Consider the following 26,478-nt stretch of genomic DNA (forward strand, 5'->3'; position numbering starts at 1 on the left):
CAATAGTTAATGTCAAACTAATGTTCATTTGTTTACAGATACTCCCTAAAGGAGTTCATCAATCATTAATAGGAAGCACTTCTAAGCCATTTAACATTATTAGAAAATGTATTGGGCTCCATTTACCAAGCTGTGATAGCACCTTTGAAGTCCCAGTGAGCCTGAAATGTTAGTTGAGTAGCAGCGGTTTTAAGACCGCTGCTACTTAACCTCTCCACCACCTAAATTGGTGACGGGATGATTGACAGGCCATGCTCATGCTCGATTGGCAATGTGCAATGTTAAATGCAGGCAGTAGATTCTGCCCGCTCGCCGGAAGGCTGGGCAGTCGGGGGTTCATGACAGCAAATCTCGTCTGCCCTCATTTTCGTAAATGGAGCCCATAGTCCCTCTTTGTATTTATAGAGAGACATATTTTTTAAAATTTTCTTCACATCTTATATCCAATACTCAAAACATACACCTAGATTACGAGTTTTGCGTTAGGCTTAAAAAGCAGCGTTGGCTGGTCCTAACGCTGCTTTTTAACGCCCGCTGGTATTACGAGCCTTGCAGGTACAGGTGTACCGCTCACTTTTTTGGCCAGGCTTGGCAATACCGCAAATCCACTTACGTAAATTGCGTATCCTCTTTTTTCAAAGGGACTTGCATAGCGCCGGTATTACGAGTCTGCCAAAAAGTGAGCGGTAGACCCTCTCCTGTCAAGACTGGTACCGCATTTTAAAGTCAGTAGTTAAGAGTTTTACACTACAAAGCCGTAGCATAAAATTCTTAACTAAAGTGCTAAAAAGTACACTAACACCCTTAAACTACCTATTAACCCCTAAACTGAGGCCCTCCCGCCTTGCAAACACTAAAATATTTAACCCCTAATCTGCCGAACTGGACATCGCCACCACTATAATAAATATTAACCCCTAAACCACTCCCGCCTCGCAAACATTAGTTAAATATTATTAACCCTTAATCTGCCGTCCCTAACATCGCCAACACCTACCTACATTTATTAACCCCTAATCTGCCGCCCCCAACGTCGCTGCCACTATACTAAAGTTATTAACCCCTAAATCTAAGTCTAACCCCAACCCCCCCAACTTAAATATAATTAAAAGAAATCTAAATAAAAATTACTATCATTAACTAAATTATTCCTATTTAAAACTAAATACTTACCTATAAAATAAACCCTAAGCTAGCTACAATATAACTAATAGTTACATTGTAGCTTGCTTAGGGTTCATTTTTATTTTAGGCAAGTTTGTATTTATTTTAACTATGTAGAATAGTTACTAAATAGTTATTAACTATTTAATAAATACCTAGCTAAAATAAAGACAAATTGACCTGTAAAATAAAACCTAACCTAACACTACACTATAATTACATTATTTCCCTAAAATAAATACAATTAAATACAATTAAACTAATTACACCTAATCTAATCCCCTTAACAAAATAAAAAAGCCCCCCCAAAGTAAAAAAGCCCTACCCTACACTAAATTACAAATAGCCCTTAAAAGTGCCTTTTGCGGGGCATTGCCCCAAAGTTGGTAAAACCAACTAACCCTACTCTAAAACCCACCCAATACCCCCTTAAAAAACCTAACACTAACCCCTTGAAGATCACCTCAGCTAATCAGAATTGAAGGGACGCCATCTTGGTTGAAGTCATTTAAAGGAACCTTCTTTCAGTGTTAGCCGTCGGATGAAGATGATGCTCCGCGTTGGATGTCTTGAAGATGGACCCGCTCCGCGCCGGATGGATGAATATAGAAGATGCCGTCTGGATGAATACTTCTGCCCATCTGGAGGACCACTTCGTCCGGCTTGGATGAAGACTTCTCCCGGGTTCGTTGAGAACTTTGGCCCGGTTGGATGAAGACTTCTCCCGGTAAGGTGATCTTCAAGGGGTTAGTGTTAGATTTTTTTAAGGGGGTATTGGGTGGGTTTTAGAGTAGGGTTGGTTGTGTGGGTGGTGGGTTTTAATGTTGGGGGGGATTTGTAATTTTTTTTACAGGTAAAAGAGTTGATTACTTTGGGGCAATGCCCCGCAAAAGGCCCTTTTAAGGGCTATTTGTAATTTAGTGTAGGGTAGGGCTTTTTTATTTTGGGGGGGCTTTTTTATTTTGTTAAGGGGATTAGATTAGGTGTAATTAGTTTAAAAATCTTGTAATTGGTTTATTATTTTCTGTAATTTAATGTTTGTTTGTTTTTGCACTTTAGCTAATTTTATTTAATTGTATTTAATTGTATTTAATTTAGGGAATTAATTTAATTATAGTGTAGTGTTAGGTGTTAGTGTAACTTAGGTTAGGTTTTATTTTACAGGTCAATTTGTCTTTATTTTAGCTAGGTAGTTTATTAAACAGTTAATAACTATTTAGTAACTATTCTACCTAGTTAAAATAAATACAAACTTGCCTGTAAAATAAAAATAAAACCTATTCTAGATACAATGTAACTATTAGTTATATTGTAGGTATCTTATGGTTTATTTTATAGGTAAGTATTTAGTTTTAAATAGGAATAATTTAGTTAATGATATGAATTTTATTTAGATTTATTTAAATTATATTTGTTAGGGGGGGTTAGGGTTATACTTAGGTTTAGGGGTTAATAGATTTAGAATAGTGGCGGCGACGTTGGGGGCGTCAGATTAGGGGTTAATAAATATAATGTAGGCGTCGGTGATGTTGGAGGCAGCAGATTAGGGGTTAATAAGTATAATATAGGTGGCGGCGATGTCCAGAGCGGCAGATTAGGGGTTAATAGTTATAATGTAGGTGTCGGCGATGTCGGGAGTGGCAGATTAGGTGTTAATAAGTGTAAGATTAGGAGTGTTTAGACTTGGGGTTCATGTTAGGGTGTTAGGTGTAAACATAAATTTTATTTCCCCATAGGAATCAATGGGGCTGCGTTAGGAGCTAAACGTTGCTTTTTTGCAGGTGTTAGACTTTTTTTCAGCCGGCTTTCCCCGTTGATCCCTATGGGGAAATCGTGCACAACCAGCTCACCGCTAACGTAAGCAGCGCTGGTATTGGAGTGAGATGTGGAGCAAAATTTTGCTCAACGCTCACTTTTTGTCTGTTAATACCAGCGCTGTCTGTAAGTGAGCGGTGAGCATAAACTGCTCGTTAGCACCGCATAGGCTCTAACGCAAAACTCGTAATCTAGGTGATAGTTTTCTATTTTTTCCAGTCAAATTTTATATTCAGATATTGTTCATGTTTGTATGTTTCCCTGGAATTGTTATGTTTGCAGTGGTTCACAGGTAACAAATATGTAGCCGGCATGATTCTTTATTTTTTTCTTTTCTGTTTATAAAAATACACATAATAAATTAATAGAAATATAATGTATTAAAAATATCTGTAAATTAAATTTTTTAAATTAGTGTAAAATTGAGATGACATTTAAAGGGCCATACTAATAAAAAAATGACATGCTGTAATTCGTAAGATCTTTGAATTATCAATCCCAGACTAGTAGCACTGTTCAGGACTCACAGAGAAAACTCATCTGATCAAATCAGCAGTGCTAGTCTCATGACTCAGGTGTGAAACTAGCACTGCTGATTGGATCAGCAGCATTTTTTACTCCCGCTGTGTGGGTCCCGAGCAGTTCTTTTACTGTGTTTTTATCCTCTTTGTGGGTGTTAAACACACAGTAGTGTGGGTCAAAAGTCTTAAAATTACATGATCTAATAAATTAGAGCATGATATTTTTTTTTAACTATAATAGCCATTTAATTTTTTTTAAAGAATTTACATTTAAATTAGTATCTTGGCATTGTGATTAAATCTTGCAACCACATGCTCGTATCTTTTTATCTTAGGTTAATACTGTAAAATGTATATCAAAATATAAACATGGTAAGATAAATAGATGAATTGTTGTAAATACAATTGTATGTAGCTATGTGTCTTCTGCGTTTCTAGGTACAATTAACAGTAATTAAAGGTCTGAATTTGATTTAAAATTTAAATATGCACGTTAAAGAAATTTAGCATTATATTCATTTATTGCATCTGGTCTAATTCTAAATTCTAATTTCTCTAATTCTAGATAGTCAAGCTGGAAAAAAACATTATTGGATATCATTATATTCTTGCAAACTTGGTAAGTAAAGTGTGCTTTTAGATGAATTTGCTGGGGCGGAATTCTGTTGGAGCTTTTTCTTTCCTTGGTCATTGCACAAATGCAGGCTTTGTTAGTCTATGTATGGTTACCAAATTGTCTACCTTGTTGTCAGAGAAACCGTACAGCCGCATTCTGTATGTATGTTAGCAGCTGCTGAATAATTGCAGTCTTTGTTTGGAAAAACAAAAACAAAGAATTCCAATTTATACTAAATGTACTGCCTGTAATAGAAATAATAAGGGAGATTGAAATTTAGATAGTTAAGTAGCACTGGGACTGAATAGTTGAACAAGAGCTTTATAGAGCATTGATATTTTATTTGACAAATAAAGCTATAAAACAATTTGAGATAACAAAATGTTATGGCCATGAGGTTTATGAAATAACATAATGGCAACATTACTGATAAGAGAAATCCTAGTAGTTTTTACATAATAAAATAAACATAAATTCAGTAAATCCTTTAATAGTTCATGTGGTATAATTACTAATATGTTTTCAGCTTGAAGATATTGGTCCAGATTACAAGTAGTGAGCACAAATATTAGCACTGTTGAGTGCTAACACCGCTCAAGTTAAATCAATAGAGCTCTTATACTTGCGTAAAAAGGTAGCGCTCGAGCAAAAGCCACAGGTGCAGTAATATTTGGAGGTTGGTTACTGCAGCCATGCTAAATTCCTTACCTCAGCGATTTCTATGGGGCACGCTACAAAACTCTGTTCTTGCTTTCACTCGATCACTAATCCGAAAGTGCACTAAGCCAAAGATGTGAATAACAAAATGATTTCAACTTTTTATATTTTTATCTTTTAAAAGTTTTGTTAAAAACTAGTGCAAGGTGTTTGACTGGGAAGGGCTCAAAGTTGTATATGATTTCACTCTCATGTAGGTTGAAAAACCCAGTAGTCTGAGACGACTACATAATAAGCCAGGGTGAGTTGGGAAAAGTTGCCCCAAGAAGATTTTAATACTTTCTAATTAATTAAGATTATATTTATATATATTTTATTTATTACCCTTGCACATTTTGTATGCAAGTACTGTGTGTGGGCTTTTGAAAGATGATGTTAGAAGAGGAATAGTCCTGGCAGCTCAGCTTCACCTAACTCTGTGTGCTCACTTCATTTGCAAACAGTGCACTCTGTGGCGGACTGATCAAGACAAATATAGTGCAGTTGCCTCAAAGAAGAAATGTGTGTCTATGACATGAACAAACGAGCACCACTGAAATCCTTAATAAAAAGTATTACCTATCCCTTACAGACTGAGAACGCTTGATATAACAATACATATTATGCAGTGCACGCATTGCACAGCCATAGAAATGCACAGTACGACATACATGGTGTACTGTATACTATATAATAAATGTTTCAATCAATCCCGATGTGCTGCATAAAGTGTGCCTTTCAATGAAAGTAAGATGACTCCTTGTCTCCTCCCCCTGTTCTCATAACTCCTCAGTGGCCCTAGCCTGGCTAAGGGTCTGAAGTGTGCAGCATAATGTGTGTACCTTTGGAGATTTGTATTTTATATAATCTGTGCCTTGTTTATGTGAGGATGCAGCCTGCGTGCGCTAAGTATTAAAAAAATATGTGTTAGATCAGTGTGCCTGCGAGTGAGTGTATAGTATTTACTGGAGGTATTAAGATACTATGTACTAGAAACTGGAAGTGACATTTACCTAAGTAGAAGTGAATGGTAGGAGCTGTAGTCCACAATAGACATACACAATCTATATTTATTTTGTGAGAGCTAAGTGAAGTGATCATTCGGGAACTGAATAAAAAGTGACATTTATCCAAGCAGTGCATAACGGGAGTCTACACTGGACAATGCATACTTGTCTTTGTATTTATCTTGTGAGTGCCTAGAAAGAACATCGACTTGTTACACCTCTTAAAACCCTAACAAAATTGATTGGGCCAAATTAATAATTTACCTAATTAACAAGGGAGAGCCAGATTAAACTCTTTTAAGGGTCGCATATTTCCCCAGGGCCTGTACTTTGAAACCACTGCTTTAAAGAATATCTCTGAGCTCTGGGCTAATCTAAAAAAGGGATAATCTAAAAAAGGGAATAAAATATGACCTGAAGCTGCGTATTGAAGATCACTTCCAGAACAACTCTGACCCCCAACGCATGTGGCAGGGCATCCAGGCCATCACAGATTACAAACCTGAAAACACAATCCCTCCAACCAATGATGCCTCCTTCCCAGATGAGCTAAACCACTTCTACGCTTGTTTGACCAGGATAACAATGAACCAACTATTGAAGCTGCGCTCCATCCAAATGAACAGCCCTTAACACTCTCTGTTATTGAGGTGTACTATGCACTTTCCAGGGTGGATGCACGCAATGCTGCTGGCCTGGATGGTATCCCTGGCTCTGGGCATGTGCTGGGGAACTGGCTGAGGTCTTTACTGATATTTGTAACCTGTCACTGGCCCAAGCAGTTGTCCCCATGTGCTTTAAGATAGCAACCGTTGTGCCAGTGCCAAAACAATCTGCTGCGGTAAGTCTAAATGACTACCGCCCCATTGCATTTACTCCAATCATTATGAAGTGTTTTGAGAAGCTGGTCATGGCTCATTTCAAAGACTGTTTACCACACACACTGGATTCCCACCAGTATGCCTACCTCCAGAATAGGTCAACGGAAGATGCCATTTCCATGGCACTACACTCTGCCCTGGACAATAATAACACCTACGTATGTAAGGATGCTGTTCATCGATTTCAGTTCAGTATTCAACACTGCCATTCCTGCAAAGCTGGTTGCCAAACTCCATGACCTGGGCATCAACACCTTGCTTTGCAACTGGACCCTGGACTTCCTGACCAACAGAACTCAGTCAGTGAGGTTAGGCAATCATACCTCCTCTACCCTGACCCTGAACACCGGTGTCCCACAAGGCTGTGTATTGAGTCCTCTACTATACTCACTCTTCACCCATGACTGTCTGCCTGCACACGTATCCAACACCATCATTAAGTTCGCAGATGTCACCAACGTAGTAGGCCGGATTAGCAACAATGACGAGTCGGCCTACAGGGAGCGGTAAAGCACCTGGTGACATGGTGCACCAACATCAACATGACCCTTAACACCAAGAAGACCAAAGAGATTATTGTGGATTACAGAAAGGCCAAACGCTGTATACACATGCTCATTTATATAAATGGGTCTGAGGTAGAACGTGTGACCAGCTTTAAATTTTTTGGGAATCCACATCTTTGTCCTGGACACTGAACACGTCCTCCCTGGTGAAAAAGGTGCGACAGTGACTCTACTTTCTGGCGAGGCTAAAGAAAGTCCATATGTCTCTCCAGATCCTTGTCAATCTTTATAGCTGTACCATTGAGAGCATTCTCACCAACTGTATCACAGTGTGGTACGGCAACTGCACCAACTCTGACTGGAAGGTCCTGCAGTGGGTGGTGAAAACCGCCAAGCACATCATCGGTGTTCATCTACCTTCCATTGAGGACATCCAGCACAAGCAATGTCTGCGGTGGGAGCACTGCATTATCAGGGATCCCTCCCGTTCCAATCATGGACTGTTTGCTCTTCTACCATCTGGGAGACAGTACAGGAGTCTGAATACTTCAGGTCTCCAGTTGCGCTAATGTCTCCAGTTGCGCTAACTTTTTAATCGCTGTTATGTATTGCACTCTATACTATAAGATGTTGGAAACCCTAAAGATTCTCTAGTAATTATTTCTAACCCTAACCTTGTAATAGCTATTAAAAGCACTCCCCTTGTTATCTGTTTTTTTTTTATGAAAGGTACTAATATAATATGAATTTCTAAGATACACCAAATACAGACAGTACTTGGGTACCTATAACATAATTAGATATAAAAGAGAGCAAAAAATCCAAATGTTGGGTTAGTTTTTATTTTTTAAGTCAATATTTAAAAAACAGCATAAGCTTTCCTTAAAAATGCATTGAAGGTTTTATATATATATATATATATATATATATATATATATATATATATATATATATATATATATATATATATACTGTGTACAGAGAAACTAAAATATAAAAATGCCATACTTGTTGTCACAAAATGTTACACTGCTTAATCATGAACAGTAGCAAAAGCACCTGCATTCCACTTACTCGATTGAAAGCTATGTCCAGAACTCAAGAAAATGTTTAATCTCAGATAGTTAAAAATAAAGAGGTAAAAAAAATGCATGTGAGTAATGAAACAGATAGCGGCTAAAACATTTTTATCTGTGTGGTTTAATAGAATCAGAAAGTCCTGCTTCGGATCCAGTGTTCATGCAACTTTTTCCTTTTTTCCTGATTTATTCAATGGGGAAAACTATGGCCTCTGCGTGAAGTTATCATTTTGGAGATTTTATAGCATTGCAACAGCATTTCTGCTATAGTAATTGAGGAGATAGTAAATGAACATATGATTTTTTCTGATTTGGCTGTTTACTTTCATATCAGGGTTTCAGGGATATTGATCTGGAGAAGTTCAGAGAAGCAGGCGCAAATGTGACCGGATTTCAGCTGGTGAATTATACAGATCCCATGGTATCTCAGATCATGCAGCAATGGCAAACCTATGATGGGCGAGAGCAACCTCGGGTAGACTGGAAGAAACCAAAGGTAAGAATTCCATTGCTTTTTAATAATGTTTGTTATATAGTTTTGACAATATAGAGAGGTCTTTAATATACTATCAAACTAGTGCACACAATGTATTCTTGAGAATCACCTTAAAGAACATGACACACAATTTTGTATTCTTTCATGGGGAGGAGCAAAGGTGAGTAATCAAGCTAATTAAAGGGACATGAAATCCAAAAAATATTTCATGATTCAGATAGAGTATACAATTTTAAACACCTTTCCAATTTACTTCTGTTATCCAATTTGATTCCTTCTCTTGATATACTTTGTTGATGAAGCAGCAATGCACCACTGAGAGTTAGCTGCTCCTCAGCCTACCTAAATATGCTTTTAAACAATTGATACCAAAGGAACAAGCAAATAAGATGATATAAGTATATAGGAAAGTTGTTTAAAATTGCATGCTATATCTGTAACATGAAAGCTTCATTTTGACTTTACTGCCCTTTAATCCCTTAAGGACCGTGAATTTTAGAGAAAAATTTGCCCATTTAAACAGAAACAGAGCCTTGTTTTTGTTTTACCTATCAACACTATGGGGCTGATTTATCATCGGTCTGTCCGACATGATCCGCTCAGCGGATCATGTCTGACAGATATCGATGAATGCTGACAGTATGCGCTGTCAGCATTTATCATTGCACAAGCAGTTCACCAGAACTGCTTGTGCAATGCCGGTGTCAGGGGGTGTCAATCATCACGATTGTATAGGATCAGGCGGATTGATGTCTGCAGCCTCAGAGCAAGCGGACAAGTTATGGAGTCGCGGTATTTAAACCGCTGCTTCATAACTGCTGTTTCCGGCGAGCCTGAAGACTTGCGCAGAAACAGGGGCATCAAACTCCATTCAGAGCTGCATAATCCAACCCCTATATATATATATTTAGTGGACAAACCAAGGTATTGATCTAGGCCCATTTTGGTATATTTCATGCCACTGTTTTGCCAAAAAATTAATTTTGCCGCCAAGATCGTTTACTTTTTCACACTGAAATAATTTACACACAAGTCCTGCAGTCATAAGACAAATGGTTATAAAGTTTCTCTAGTGTCAACTTTGTTCAGAAACAGCAGATATGCATGACTTTGCAATTGTTTTTGGCAATTAGAAGGCCAATAATTGCAGCTGCACACCACACTTCTGAAATCCCCGGTATTGAAAGGGTTAATCAGGTAGATTGTAAGGTTAATTTCAGGTATAGCATTGTTCATGATATCCACCCTGGACTGAATAAGTCAGTGAGGTTAGGCAATCATACCTCCTCTACCCTGACCCTGAAAACCGGTGTCCCACGAGGCTGCATATTGAGTCCTCTACTATACTCACTCTTCACCCATGACTGTCTGCCTGCACATGTATCCAACACCATCATTAAGTTTGCAGATGTCACCAACGTAGTAGGCCGGATTAGCAACAATGACGAGTCGGCCTACAGGGAGGAGGTAAAGCACCTGGTGACATGGTGCACCGACATCAACATGACCCTTAACACCAAGAAGACCAAAGAGATTATTGTGGATTACAGAAAGGCCAAACGCTGTATACACATGCCCATTTATATAAATGGGTCTGAGGTAGAACGTGTGATCAGCTTTAAATTTTTTGGGAATCCACATCTCTGAAGATTTGTCCTGGATACTGAACACGTCCACCCTGGTGAAAAAGGTGCGACAGTGACTCTACTTTCTGGGGAGGCTAAAGAAAGTCCATATGTCTCTCCAGATCCTTGTCAATCTTTATAGCTGTACCATTGAGAGCATTCTCGCCAACTGTATATCAGTGTAGTACGGCAACTGCACCAACTCTGACTGGAAGGTCCTGCAGTGGGTGGTGAAACCTCCCAGCACATCATCGGTGTTCAGCTACCTTCCATTGAAAGGGTTAATCAGGTAGATTGTAAGGTTAATTTCAGGTATAGCATTGTTCATGATATCCACCCTGGACTGAATAACTCTTCAGACCACAAAAGGTTAAAGAGGGTTTGTTTATTGAAAACACACTGCAGTGAGGAGAGAAAGAATACAAGGTTTTCTCTGGCGGGTCAGTCCCCAATCCAAATATTTATACACAGGAGACAGGGCATTCCTGAATTACATATCTAGGCAAATTCAGTTCATGATTGGCTAGCTAACAAATTCAAGGGTATTTCCAAATATGTTTACAACATAAGTAAGTCAGCAAATTCTATTCAGTCGGTATTAATATGTCTGACCTTATTTCAAAGAGGGCAAAGGTCAACCCAAGAGACAGATTTGCTAATCTCTGTTTTCTGAGACAATCCCAGTGTTATTCTAGTTGCTAGCTTTCTTAATTTGTGTGATGGTATACATACATACATACATACATTAATAAAAACAGGCATATTTTCTCACAGATATATTTGGCGTATCAGGATACTAAGTAACTTAAGTATTTACTGATACAGGCTGGAATGCAAGAATTTGGACAAGGATAGAAGAAAAATATTAGATTTACAAAAATCAGACATACCCTCAAAACTAGCTATAGTTTTTAACCCCCATTCAAACAAACTGCCCCCCCTGACTGTGTGTAGTTAACTCTGAATAATACAGGAACAATTTTTAACCATTCATACTTTATCTTTATTGGTTTAACCATTCAATATACACAATTAAAAACACTTAAACTCTCTAGATATCAATATATAGCATAGGTGTGTGAATAATACCTCTGAGAATCATGTATCTAGATGTGAAACATTGTACTTGATTTGTATAATATCAAGCAGTCAGATACAAACAATATCTTTTGTAGCCGGCTATTAATACATTCAGAAATAATGCTGCAACAAGAGGACCTGTTAATATGTGGGATGTCAGATTGTGAGATTAAAGCTATCTAGTTAATACTCTTTCTGTAATTATAAAGTCCTGTTCAATGTAATAGATTTGGTGTAAAGCTGTGTAAAGCTGTTCAGTGTAATGGATTCTGTCTGCTTAAGCCCCTTCTATAGCGGGGGCTAGATTAACGTTTAAAGGGACAGTCAAGTATAAATTAAACTTTCATTATTCAGATAGGACTTTTAATTTTAATCAACTTTCCAATTTACTTTTATCATCAAATTTGGTTTTTTCTCTTGGTATTCTTAGTTTAAACTAAACATAGGTAGGCTCATATGCTAATTTCTAAGCCTTTGAGGGCTGCCTCTTATCACATGCTTTTTAAATCTCTTTTCAACACAAAGAGACAGAAAGTACACGTGGGCCATATAGATAACACTGTGTTCAGGCACAGAAAGTTATTTAAGATCTAGCACAATACAATGCTAAATTTAAGACAATAGATAATAAACAGTCACAGTCATGTGATCAGGGGGCTGGACGAAGGTTCCTAGATACAAGGTAATCACAAAGGTAAAAAGTACATTAATATAACTGTGTAGGTTATGCAAAACTGGGGAATGAGTAATAAAGGGATTATCTATCTTTTAAAACAATAACAATTATATGGTTGACTGTCCCTTTAACTGACTTCAAGTCAGTTAAACATTAACCTAGCCCCTGCTATAGAAGGGGCTTAAGCAGACAGAATCTATTACACTGAACAGCTGTGCTAAAGTTAACTGTGCAAGCAAGGACTTTATAATTATAGAAAGAGTATTAGCTAGATAGCTTTAATCTCGCATTCTGACATCCCACATATTAACCGGTCCTCTTGTTACAGCATAATTTCTCAATTTGTTTAGTGGCTGTCTTAAAAAATATTGTTTGTATCTAACTGCTTGATATTATACAAACAAAGTACAATGTTTCACATCTAGATACATGATATTCAGAGGTATTATTCACACACCTAGGCTATATATTGATATCTAGAGAGTTTAAGCAGACAAAATCTATTACACTGAGCAGCTGTGCTAAAGTTAACTGTGCAAGCAAGGACAGATAGAGTATAAATTAGCTAGCTTTAATCTCATAATCTGACATCCCACATATTAACAGGTCCTCTTGTTACAGAATTATTTCTGAATTTATTAATAGCCGGCTACAAAAGATATTGTTTGTATCTGACTGCTTGATATTATACAAATCAAGTACAATGTTTCACATCTAGATACATGATTCTCAGAGGTATTATTCACACACCTATTCTATATATTGATAGCTAGAGAGTTTAAAGGAATAGTCTAGTCAAAATTAAACTTTAATGATTCCGATAGAGCATGCAATTTTAAGCAAGCTTAATAATTTACTTCTATTATCAATTTTTCTTTGTTCTCTTGGTATCTTTATTTTAAAAATCTGGAATGTAAGTTTAGGAGCCAGCCCATTTTTGCTTCAGCACCTGGGTAGCGCTTGCTGATTGATGTCTAAATGTAGCCATCCAGTCAGCAAGCACTACACAGGTGCTGAACCAAAAATGGCCCGACTCCTAAGCTTAAATTCCATCTTTTTTAAATAAAGATACCAAGAGATTGACTAATTGCTAATCGGATTAAATTAGAAAGTTGCTTAAAATTCCATGCTATCCCTTTAAGTGTTTTTACATGTGTATGATTTAATAGTTAAACCAATAAAGATAAAAAATGAAAGGTTAAAAATTGCTCCTGTATTATTCAGTGACAATTTTCCCTATATGATTGTAGGGGTAAAGCACTGTTTTTTGTTACAGACTTTGTAACTCATTTTTCTATGAGTCTCCTTAGTGCTATAATTGCCCCCTAACAGGTTCTTGTTGATTACAAAAATATTTGGCACCTATAGACACTTACCATTAGTACTACTTTACCTACTATCTTGTTACTGTGTCTAGTTAACCTCTTCGAACCTGACTAAGCTCTGCAAGGAAAAAGAGACATACCTTGTTTTTTTTTACAACAGTATAGAGATCATCTTCCCACCTGACACCCCCCCCCACACACACACACACACTGGTCACCACAACCTTAGGTACTGGCAGACAGTCTGCCAGTGTGCAGTAGCATGATCAGTGCTCCCTTACCATATGAATGCAGATGCCTTCTGCCTCTGGCTGCTGTCTTATCTGTCAAAGCTGACAGCCGGAACCGTAGCATGAGGTAGAACTTTGGACGTAGCTACTACATCAACAGGGTACACTGAGGAGCAAAGTACCCTGTGATGTAGGCAGTATGAGTTAATGTTAAAGATACAGGAGCTGGAGAAAAGGCTTCATTATTAAGTAATTGTACACATGAAGTTCACAAAATAATTCCTAGTGGTGGTGGTGGTGGGGTTAAAAAGGAAAATATATATATATAAAAAAAAATAAGATCAGTGGCAACATTTCAGTTGAAGAGAGTTACTTGTTGTACACATGTGCTGATCATCATTTTAAATATGGTGGCTTATTGCCATTTTACAAGAGACTGATTTGCTTAAATGTGAGGAGAAAATTTTCAGGAAGGGTCTTAGACTCTCTTGCCTCCTCCCTCGACTCCGGACACCCATGAATATACAGAAAATATATAGTAAGTAAGTCAAGCCTGTCTAACCTTATCTAATGAGGTTCTATTTTGGAATGTTTTGTTTTTCACTTGGAGGACTAAAGAGCAAATAAACGTAAACATGTATACTGTACCTATCTGTAAGCAATGATTTTGCTAGATGAGTGATTGTATCTGCATTCTGAAGTCAAATATCTATCGTGTGGCCTGGTACACTGATGACCTATTGAATGGCATACATAATATTGTTTGTTTTTTTTTTTTTTATCTCCTACGTTCCTGATAGTATATCCTTAACAAGGATTATTGGTGATTAAAGCAATTCTTTGCTAATTCAGACATGCACAATAGTTATTTTGGAAAGGCAGAGGACTCAATGCTTTGAAGGGGTGTATTGTGGCCCTTATGATGTAGGTTTAACATCATTTTGCTTGATGTAGCTGTCTAATCTGTGTTTAGTGATTAAGTGACTATATACTGTCATAATGTTTAATGCTTATCTATGCAAATTTCCCAGTGTTATGAAGCTGCAAGTAATTTTACTGCATCTTAATTAGACTTTAATTGAATATTCTGCATAGTACCAATGAAACCCCTAACAGATATGCAAAATATAGAAGCAAACAGGGAATATAAACCCAATAACATTTTAGAAGTGGGATAATAGATCCTTAGTGAAACATAAGCAAAGCTGTGTTTTATCGCTGCTATAAACTCAAATTTCTCTTACACATTAATTTGTCCTTTTTAGTTAATTTTTAGATGTAATATTTCTCTGTAATGCAATCCCCCCCCCCCCCCCAAAAAAAAAAAAAAGTTAAATCCTCTTGTATTTTTGTTGTATATTACTAAAACATCAATAGCAAATGTAAAATAAATATGCATTTTTTTTCTTTTTTCTTTTAAAATAAAGTTATTTGGCTGTATGTTATGGAACTTAAATACTATAGGGTTTTCTCTTCTGTTATACTGTTCTTGCATCTGTTTATTATTTTTTTATTCAGGTAACTGTATACAGTACATAATTAGTATTAGGGCCTTTATAATAAATGTTACACCATTACATCTAAAAAATATGGTATTAAAGTAATCATATAACCTGCCATCTTAAAGTGCAGGATATTAAAATCTATAATGAGCAGAGATGGTCAAATATAATTTCAGTGCTGGTTTCAACATTATTTTAACTTTCTATGTTGCATCCGGCCAACCCATCCTTGCAGCTTTTTTTTTTACTCTGATGACCAGCAGGCAGTACAGCCAATAAGAAGCTTGCTGCCAGCTCAATTGAGATCTTGAGCCCTCCATTTCAAAATGTAAATAAATGCAGCTGCTCTGTTTGAAGAAAACCAGGGTTTCAGCTAGCTTTAAAGGGTAAAAAAAAAAAAAAAAAAAAAAGATGCACAGAGAGGGGAGTCTATATGTGACTTAAAATATCACAATACAATTAGTTATATAATGTTAGAAAAAGTACCTTAAATTATATTTAACCATGTGTACTCATTATTGACTTTAACACCCTGCACTTAAAATAGTGAGGTTTGCTATCACTTTAAATACATTGCTTTTCCTAAAGGATCTTAAAAACAAACAAAAAAAACAAACTATATGTACATTACATAAAATAAATATCTTAGTATAGGATTTGACAAATATCAGCAGCGACACATCCAGTGATCTGGAATTATAATACTGGCTCCTAAATATGATATATTCTTAAGGTCATTTTTTAGGAGATAGGAAAATCGTCCCCTACTTTGCTACCCTTATATGGAGAAGGTTTTGCCCTACTTATAACACCCTGTAATAAACATCATTACATGTTTATCATAATTTACTTTAGATTTATATCAACACATATAAATACAGGTAGTATTCTGGATTCACTTAAGGGAACTTGGAAGTCAAAATTCAACTTTCATGAATCAGATAGATAGGCATTATTCACTAAGCGACCTCTCCAGGTTCTACACATACATCAAAACTCATTCATCTCTCCACTCTTTAGTAAATCAACAGCAGGGAAACTAGTGAAGCTGGAGAGGTTAATAAGAATAAATGAAGAGAGCACTTAGTGAATATTACCCATGTTCTCTTTAGTAACATCAGACAATGTAGATAGAGTGCTTATATACCACACTCTGGTAATGATAAAACAGTGTATGCTAATTTTTCAGCTCAGATAATGATGTATAAACTTACTGACTCAGCTTATTTAAAATACTTTACTATATATTTTTAACTCTATTTCTCAAATAACCTGATATAGAGCTAGATTACAAGGTGAGCGCTAAATTAAAGCGCGCACGTAAATGGGCAAATTTGACTATTTGCGTGCTCACGATAATTAATTAGCCATTACAAGTGGCTGGTTATTGCTACCGCGATCTGTGTTTAATTTTCTAAAAGTCAAATGCCCCAAATGCCCTCAAAATAGAGGGCATTATATTTTTTTATTAAAAAAGGGGTAGCTTTTTATTTAATAAAAAATAACTGCACTATGCAGTTTTGGGGCTTTAAAGTGTGCAGGAGTAGGGTGTCAGAAAGAAAATGGCACAGAAAAGTGCCTTACATTGCGGTCTATGGGAACTGTGTGTTCCCATAGACCACAATGTAAATATATATGTTTATGCACATATTAACACATAAATATTTATGTATATATTCATATACATTTGCCTTGGCAGATGCTGGTAATGATGTGGAACTTGATTCCTCCCATGTCAGACTTGTTTAATGCTCATATGCTTTGTATTCATTTGTTTGTCGTTATTGACCCCTGTGAATTTCAGACTAAGGGGCCAATTTATCAATGTCTGTCCAACATGATACGCTGTCTGCATTTAACATTGCACAAGCAGTTCACTAGAACTGCTTGTGCAATGCCGCCCCCCTGCAGATATCGGGCAATCAGCCTCTAGCAGGGGGTGTCAACCCGATCATATAGGATCGGGCGAATTGCAGATTGCATTCGGCCCTTGATAGATCGGCCCCGATAACTGTTTTTAATTGGTACTGATCTTTATCCTTCTAACCTTAATACCAATATGCTTCCTGTCTACCATCCATGAAACAAATATAATTCCGCAACTCAATATGAATAAGGACATTTAGTAAAAATGTTATTCCATTCATTTCTAGGAACATTGGGCTCGATCTGATATACGGCGCAGGTTTCGGCGCAAGCGTGGAAACCTGTGCCGCCCGTAGTTTCAGCTCGCAACTCGAGCTATCACATATACGGCGCCGTCAGATGCTAAAGTGCCGTAAGTCTGACAAACTAGCGATGTCCAGAAATCTGCGTAAGTACAAATTTCTGGAGTCGCCAGTGACTTACGGCACTTTAGAAACTGCCGCCTACAAAAACTGACTAAATTCTAAAATCACCCGTAACTGTCTAACATACCTCCCAAACATAGCCCGACCAGTATACCCCTCTATCCACAATCCCCCCTCTCCCTCCTAACAATAAATGTATTAACCCCTAAACCGCCGCTCCCGGACCCCGCCGCCAGCTATATTAACTATATTACCCCCTAATATGATCCCCCTACACCGCCGCCACCTATTTTAACTATATTACCCTTAATGTGAGCCTCCTACGCCGCCGCCACCTACATTATATGTACTACCCCCTAATCTGAGCCCCTTACACCGCCGCCACCTATATTTACCCCTAATCTAATCCCCCTACACCACCGCCACCTATATTAAATGTCTAACCCCCTGTGATCCCCCTACACCGCCGCCACCTACATTAAAATTATTAACCCCTAATGTAATCCTCCTACACCGCCGCCATCTATATTAAAATTATTACCCCCTAATGTGAGCCCCCTACCCCGCCGCCACCTATTTTAACTACATTACCCCCAATCTAATCCTCCTACACCGCCGCCACCTATAATAAATGTATTACCCCCTAAAATACTAAAATCTCCCTACCTAAACTAAATTACAAATAGCCCTGAAAAGGGCATTTTGCGGGACATTGCCCAAAAGTAGCCAGCTCTATTACCAGCCCTTAAAAGGGCCTTTTGCGGGGCATTGCCCCAAAATAACCAGCTCTATTAGCAGCCCTTAAAAGGGCCTTTTGTGGGGCATTGTCCCAAAGTAATCAGCTCTTTTACCTGTAATCTGACCCCCCTACACCGCCGCCACCTATATTAAATATATTAACCCCTAATCTAATCCCCCTACACCGCCGCCACCTATATTAAATATATTAACCCTAATTATATTAGGGTTAATATAGTTATTATATTATATATATTAACTATATTAACCCTATCTAACCTTAACACCCCTAACTTAATTATTATTGCAATAAATCTAAATAATATTAATCTTATTAACTAAAATATTCCTATTTAAAACTAAATACTTACCTATAAAATAAACCTTAAGATAGCCACAATATAATTAATAATTACATTGTAGCTATTTTAGGGTTTATATTTACTTTACAGGTAACTTGGTATTTATTTTAAGGTACAATAGCTATTAAATAGTTAATAACTATTTAATAGCTACCTAGTTAAAATAATTACCAATTTACCTGTAAAATAAATCCTAACCTAAGTTACAAATACACCTACACTATCAATAAATTAATTAAATAAACTACAATTGTCTAAACTAAAATATAATTAAATACACTAAACTAAATTTAAAAAAACAAACACTAAATTACAAAAAATAAAAAAAGATTACCAGAATTTTAAGCTAATTACACCTAATCTAAACCCCCTAATAAAATAACAAAGCCCCCCAAAATAAAAAAATGTCCCTACCCTAAACTAAATTACAAAAAGTAATCAGCCCTATTACCAGCCCTCAAAAGGGCCTTTTGTGGGGCATTGCCCCAAAGTAATCAGCTCTTCTACCTGTGGAAAAAAAGAACAACCCCCCCATTACAACCCACCACCCACACACCCCTACTCTAAAACCCACCCTATCCCGCCTTAAAAAACCTAAGTCTAACCCCCAAGTGCTCCTTACCTGTCCTGAAGACCGGCGGAGAAGGTCCTGTTCCAGGCGGAGAAGTCTTCTTCCATGAGGCGACCTCTTCTTCTTCCAGGAACCAGCCGGCGCGGAGCGGAGGAGTTGAAGACCGGTGACCGTGGAGCTGAAGACCGTCCTCTCTGGAACTGAAGACCGGCAATGCAGGAACTGAAGATCGGCAACGCTGGAACTGAAGACCGGAGCCATGGAGTGTGGAGGATCCTCTTCATACGATCACCGCCGTACACTGAATCGGAATTCAAGGTACGTGATTAAAAATGGCATCCCTTGAATTCCTATTGGCTGATTTGAGCCTTCAAATTCAAATCAGCCAATCGGATGAGAGCTACTTTAATTCTATTGGCTGATTTGAATAGCCAATAGAATAAGAGCTACTGTAATTCTATTGGCTATTCTAATCAAATATTATTAATATTAATTATATTGTAGCTATCTTAAGGTTTATTTTATAGTTAAGTATTTAGTTTTAAATAGTAATATTTTAGTTAATAAGATTAATATAATTTAGATTTATTGTAATAATAATTAAGTTAGGGGTGTTAGGGTTAGATAGGGTTAATATAGTTAATATATATAATATAATAACTATATTAATTATTAACTATATTAATAATATATATAATATAATAACTATATTAACTATATTAACCCTAATATAATTAGGGTTAATATAGTTAATATAGGTGGCGGCGGTGTAGGGGGGTCAGATTAGGGGTTAATTTATTTAATATAGGTGGCCGCGGTGTAGGGGGGTCAGATTAGGGGTTAATATATTTAATATAGGTGGTGGCAGTGTAGGGGGATTAGAATAGGGGTTAATATATTTAATATAGGTGGCGGAGGTGTAGGGGGGTCAGATTACAGGTAAAAGAGCTGATTACTTTGGGACAATGCCACGCAAAAGGCCCTTTTAAGGGCTGGTAATAGAGCTGGTTACTTTGGGGCAATGCCCCGCAAAAGGCCCTTTTAAGGGCTGGTAATAGAGCTGGTTACTTTGGGGCAATGCCCCACAAAAGGCCCTTTTCAGGGCTATTTGTAATTTAGTTTAGGGTAGGGACATTTTAGTATTTTAGGGGGTAATACATTTATTATAGGTGGCGGCAGTGTAGGGGGATTAGATTAGGGGGTAATCATTTTAATATAGGTGGCGACGGGGTAGGGGGATTAGATTAGTGGGTAATGTAGTTAAAATAGGTGGCGGCGGTGTAGGGGGCTCACAATAGGGGGTAATATAGTTAAAATAGGTGGCAGAGGTGTAGGGGGATTAGTTTAGGGGGTAATGTAGTTAAAAATAGGTGGCGGAGGTGTAGGGGGTTCACATTAGGGGGTAATATAGTTAAAATAGGTGGTAACGGTGTAGGGGGATTAGATTAGGGGGTAATGTAGTTAAAATAGGTGGCGGCGGTGTAGGGGGCTCACATTAGGGGGTAATATAGTTAAAATAGGTGGTGGCGGTGTAGGGGGATTAAATTAGTGGGTAATGTGGTTAAAATAGGTGGCGGCGGGGTAGGGGGCTCACATTAGGGGGTAATAATTTTAATATAGATGGCGGCGGTGTAGGGGGATTACATTAGGGGTTAATAATTTTAATGTAGGTGGCGGCGGTGTAGGGGGATCACATTAGGGGGTTAGACATTTAATGTAGGTGGCAGCGGGGTCCGGGAGCGGTGGTTTAGGGGTTAAACACTTTATTAGGGATTGTGGCGGGTAATTGCATTTGACAGGTAAAAAAGACATTGCGCATGCATTAGGTGTTAGGTTTTATTTTGCAGTCAGTTTAGGGAGCTACGGGGCTCCAATACTCAGCGTAAGGCTTACTACGCCTGCAATTTGTGGCGAGGTGAAAATGTAAGATTTCTCCATATTCGCCACGTAAGTCCTTATGCTGTATATTGGATACCAAACTGCGCTGGTTTGGTATACCTGTCTATGGGCCAAAAAACTACGGCCGAAGGCAGAAATATACGAGCATAACTTCTAGGTTACGCCGTATATGTGATACCAAACCAGTGCAAAATTTGGCGTCGACAGCTTTTGTGGGTGACGCTGCATATCGGATCAGGCCCATTATCCTAAAGATGTTGTCAAGGTGTCCCCTACACTATACCATAACAGTAGTCTACAGTATGGTAGGGCCACAATATCTCAAGACAATAGCTTGTGATGACGTTTAAACAGCTTTAGAGACCATATTCTTAACTCCTTGAAAATCTGAGACCACAATGTAATGCAATATTGTCACTGAGAGTATATTTCTTTCACAATATTACCTCAGTAATACTGTTGTTCTCGGCATTGTCACAGCGAGATTAATGACATAAAACTGTCACACTGACATAAATTTGTAACACACCAACAAACTCTCTAATTAGAACATGAAAGAAAGACCAAGCTGTACAAATCTTAGTGAATCAGAGATAAAATAATTTGATAAAAAATGAATTGGGAGATCTGTCACACTGCAGAGCAGAGTGCTCTGACATCTTATGAATCAATCCCACTGTTTACAAATACGTTTAATATTTGCTATGCAGATACATCATTTGAATGCTGACGCCACTGTATTAGTCATGTTTCAGTATGAATTGTGAGACAGATTTACATTCCAAGTATAACTAATGATGAAAAAAGTTTAGGTCAAGTCATAAATTAAGACTCCTTGGGGCCTGTTTATCATGCAGACTCTATTAACACCATGCAGAGTTAAGTGATTAATTATTCCATCTTTAAGCATCTGCATCAACTTAGAGATGCGTTATCAGGATTTGAACAGGTTCCTAAGGCTGAGTAGGTTTCCAACAGCTCAAACCTAGTGCTTTATCTGATATGTCAAAAAAAAGAAAAATATAATCTAGGCAAGCTGCTGTCAACTCATATCAGAATTATATACATAACCAGGCATTCCAGTTTGTTAAAGTTTGCCAAACCTGTATTTAATTCAGGTGTTTTTTTTACTCTTTTAGTCTGCAGTACTTTAATCTATGACAAACATGTTCCATTTGAATTATTGAAAGGTGCAGTTAACACCTTGCAATTACAGTTGTTTTTAAGTAGTCTTTAATTATTTATCATAATATGTGTGTGTTGAAATTGTTTTTTTAATAATTGCCTAACTCCACTTGTCTTATTTAGAGGAGCCATTCTGGACTTGGTTTTGGAGTATAGAAAAATAGCCACTTTTTTTTTTTTATCATAATATCCAATGTTTTGCAGACCTACTCAACAGAGAGCCATGCAATTCCCCCCCCCCCCCACCCCTCAAGGTTACTCAGTAGAAAGTAATAGCAATAATTTACATGCTGCCCTGTATAATGATTTTGAGGACAGATAGATAGATACATGAATGATAGCTAGATAGATAGATAGATAGATAGATAGATAGATAGATAGATAGATAGATAGATAGATAGATAGATAGATAGATAGATAGGATAGATAGATAGATGGAAAGATGATAGATAGATCTGCAAGCTGTAGTAATAAAAGGATCACCTGAATTAGAATTGTACACATTTTTCACACACACCTATGTATCAACTAGCTGCTATAGGCTCCCAGCACTTGGGCCATGAACCTGCTGCACCAATGGTAGTTCAGCCCCTGGACAGATAGATGACAGGATTAGGCTTGTGAAGTGTAGTGTGCACTTCTGATTCTCAGAATAGGAAAAAACAGAACATTTTATTTTGAGTGATTAAAAAAAAAAAAAAACAACAACATTCTTCTCAGTATTTTAATGGAGGTTTCTGTAAAAAATCAATGATTCTAAATGGATTTAAATTGAGATTTTTCTTTTAATCTGCTAAATCAACTTATGCTACGTGTGCAGTTAAAATTGTAATATTATCAATTTTTAAAGGACCAAACATTTAAATTTAATCATAATTAACTACTCTCAAAATCATATTTTAGTTGTGTACCAGTTTCAGATACTTAAAATGTGATTTGGGTAATGTTTTGACTTTTTAATAAACCATGTCATACGCACGTGTAGTATAAAAACTTTTGAAAAAAATCATGAACTAGAAAAGGATGGGTGAAAAGACAAGATAATCCATCCGGATAAGGCCAAAATGGATTGTCAAGGGGTCAAATCTGTTGAATTAGAGATATCCAAAATTCATACCAAAACATGTGTGCTAATTGCTTTATGATTAATTAGAGTAATGTAGGACACACAGGACAGGTGACCCATAAGTAGACTTGCAAGTGTCCTGTGAGGGGAGTAATCATGGGTGTTCCATGGAGGTTATTAGATGTGCTGTGGACTGGTTAGGTTTGCAGTGGTTGTGTTTTATGGTGGTCCAGAGGCATGTCTGGGTAGTCCCTTGTTTCAGTTGGGAAACTCGGGCCATTAATAGTCTAAAGATGATTTTAGGACAGTGGTGCAGCGCTCCCAATATGTGGCAATATAGTGAACAGCTGGGGACTCTCCTGTAGTACATATAAATACTTCTTTATCAATTTTTAAGGGAAATTGAGAGCTGAAATCTTCTACTCCAAAACATATTTAAAAGGAGTACACACAATCATCTTGACCTGGGGTGTATTTATGCAGACACTTTTTAGAACTAGCCAGATTATTAGTGAAAATACAGAAGAATAACAATCACAATTCCAGTGAGTGCAGTCCATCGCTTCTACTACTATTGAAAATTCGACTTTTCACCCTGGTTGATGTCCAGTGGGAATTGTGAGTGCAGACACATAAGGAGTATATATATATTTATGAATAAAAAAGAACATATTCTGCTATGTGAAGAACATTGGAATGTGAAATATTCATATTTTCATGCCAGGTTAGAGCACTTGAGAATATGCAATCGGGTTTGCGCTCAAGTAGGGTGTTAGATTTTTTGTCCATATTTTTTTCTCTATTGACTTTTATGGGGCAATATATTAACGCAATCGAGATTTCCTTAGTTTGGCTTTTTGCCCGCATCGGGTTATCGCTTGTGCGAAAACAATTTACTTTCAACGTGTAATACAAGCGCAACCTGACGCCCGCTAAAAGCTTACTTCTACTGCTCCACTTGTAATCTGGCCCTTATTTATTTATTTTGCTTAATTTTCTAAGCTATTCTAATGCATAAGAAGAGCTAACATTTTGATTAGAAAAAAAAATCATTATTTAGTTAGAAAATGATATAATTGCAAAATATAGTTAAAGGGACATAAAGCCCATTTTTTTTATTTCATGGTCCAGACAGAGCATAGCATTTTAAACAACCTTCCAGTGTATTGCTATTATTTAATTTGCTTTGTTTTATTTGTATACTTTGTTGAAAAGTATACCTAGGTTGGCTCAGAAGCTGCTGATTGGTGGCTGCACATATATGCCTCTTGTCATTGGCTTTTAGTTAGCTCCCAGTAGTGCCTTACTGCTCCTTCAACAAAAGATACCAAGAGAATAAAGCAAATTATATAATAGAAGTAAAATGGAAAGTTATTTAAAACTGTATGATCTATCTGAATCAAGAAAGAAAAATGTTGGGATTCATGTCCCTTTAAACACACAAAATACGGAAAAGGGTAATGCAACATTTTCATGTAAATTTTTTGCAAGGATCTTTATATACATTCACAAAGCAAAATATATGCAGCCTAAGTAAAAGTAAGCATGGCAGCTAATTAATCCTATATTGATTAGGCCGAATAGGTTTAAATGTTTTTTCTTTACTTAAAGGGACAGTCAACACCAGAATTGTTGTTGTTTAAAAAGAAAGATAATCCCTTTATTACCAAATCTCCAGTTTTGCATAACCAACACAGTTATAGAAATACACTTTTTACCTCTGTGATTACCTTATATCTAAGCCTCTGCAAACTGCCCCCTTATTTCAGTTCTTTTGACAGACTTGCTTTTTAGCCAATCAGTGCTCACTCCAGGGTAACTTCACGTGCATGAGCTAAATGTTATCTATGTGAAACACATGAACTAATGCCCTCTAGTGGTCAAAATGCATTCAGATTAGAGGCAGTCTTCAAGGTCTAAGAAATTAGCATACAAACCTCCTAGAATTAGCTTTCAACTAAGAATACCAAGAGAACAAAGCAAAATTGGTGACAAACGTAAATTGGAAAGTTGTTTAAAATTACATTCCCTATTTAAATCATTTAAAGGGACAGTCTACTCCAGAATGTTTATTGTTTAAAAAGATAGATAATCCATTTATTACCCATTACCCAGTTTTGAATTACCAACATGGTTATATTAATATACTTTTTGCCTCTGGGATTACCTTGTATCTAAACCTCTGCAGACTGCCCCCTTATTTCAGTTCTTTTGATAGGCATGCATTTTAGCCAATCAGTACTGAGTCATAAATAACTTCACTGCAGTGAGCGCATTGTTATCTATATGAACTAGCGCTTTCTAGCTTTAAAAAAACTGTCAAAATGCACTGAGATAAGAGGCGGCCTTCAATATTTCATACAAACGAAAGAATGACTGGGATTTCAAACTTCAGGAGAGGTTAAAAAGTTCAAGGTTTATTGCACATAGATAGTAGCAAACCAGTACATCACCACAGTAGCATAGATAGCATAGATCCTATGTTTAGATTTCAACAAAGAATTTCAAAAGAACAAATTTGATGATAAAAGTAAAATAGAAAGTTGTTTAAAATTGCATGTCCTACCTGAATCATGAAAGTTTTATTTTGACTAGATTGGCCATTTAATCATTAAAGAGCTGTTAAATGTCTATTTTGTCTACAAGGATTTTGAATCCATCCATGGCACCATACCCCCTATACATAAGAACAATCTGACATCAGTTTTGAATCAATAAGTAAAGTCTTTTTTTGGATTTTTTTTTTTAAATTCTATACATTGAATCTAATAAAAAAACTATTTTATCTTTTCAGAGGCATCTCTTGGTTGTGTTACATTTCTTGGGCTGGTGACATGTTTTCTTTGTTGTGCTCTGAATTGATTTCACAAATTTGCTTTAATGTAAAAGTGTTTAAAAAAAATTCTTTACCTTGAATTGATTTAGAAGAAAGTGTTTGTATCTGTTTGGTCAATTTGCTTCCTAATGTCATCCAATATAGCGGTGATACTTTCAGAGTGCTCTACCCATGTGCAAAACCAATCTTACATTTGAAAAGTTTTTGGGGTATTTGGTAATACAGGTGACCCTCGTTTTACAACGGTTCAATTTACACCGTTTCAGAATAACAACCTTTTTTTCCAGTCATGTGACTGCTATTGAAAAGCA

The 26,478-nt window shown here is 36.9% G+C and overlaps 1 protein-coding gene across 2 annotated transcripts in view; it reads left to right on the plus strand.

Annotated features, from left to right (window-relative positions):
- Window positions 1-26,478, plus strand: part of GRIA1 (glutamate ionotropic receptor AMPA type subunit 1) — a 411,236-nt gene that overhangs the window by 290,854 nt on the left and 93,904 nt on the right. For both annotated transcript variants that reach the window (XM_053718693.1, XM_053718694.1), the window contains exons 5-6: window positions 4,066-4,119; window positions 8,620-8,781. In XM_053718693.1, the coding sequence (XP_053574668.1) occupies window positions 4,066-4,119; window positions 8,620-8,781 (216 nt within the window). The remainder of the gene's footprint in view (window positions 1-4,065; window positions 4,120-8,619; window positions 8,782-26,478) is intronic.

Source organism: Bombina bombina, chromosome 6, assembly GCF_027579735.1.
Source record: "Bombina bombina isolate aBomBom1 chromosome 6, aBomBom1.pri, whole genome shotgun sequence".
NCBI classification, from domain to species: Eukaryota; Metazoa; Chordata; class Amphibia; order Anura; family Bombinatoridae; genus Bombina; species Bombina bombina.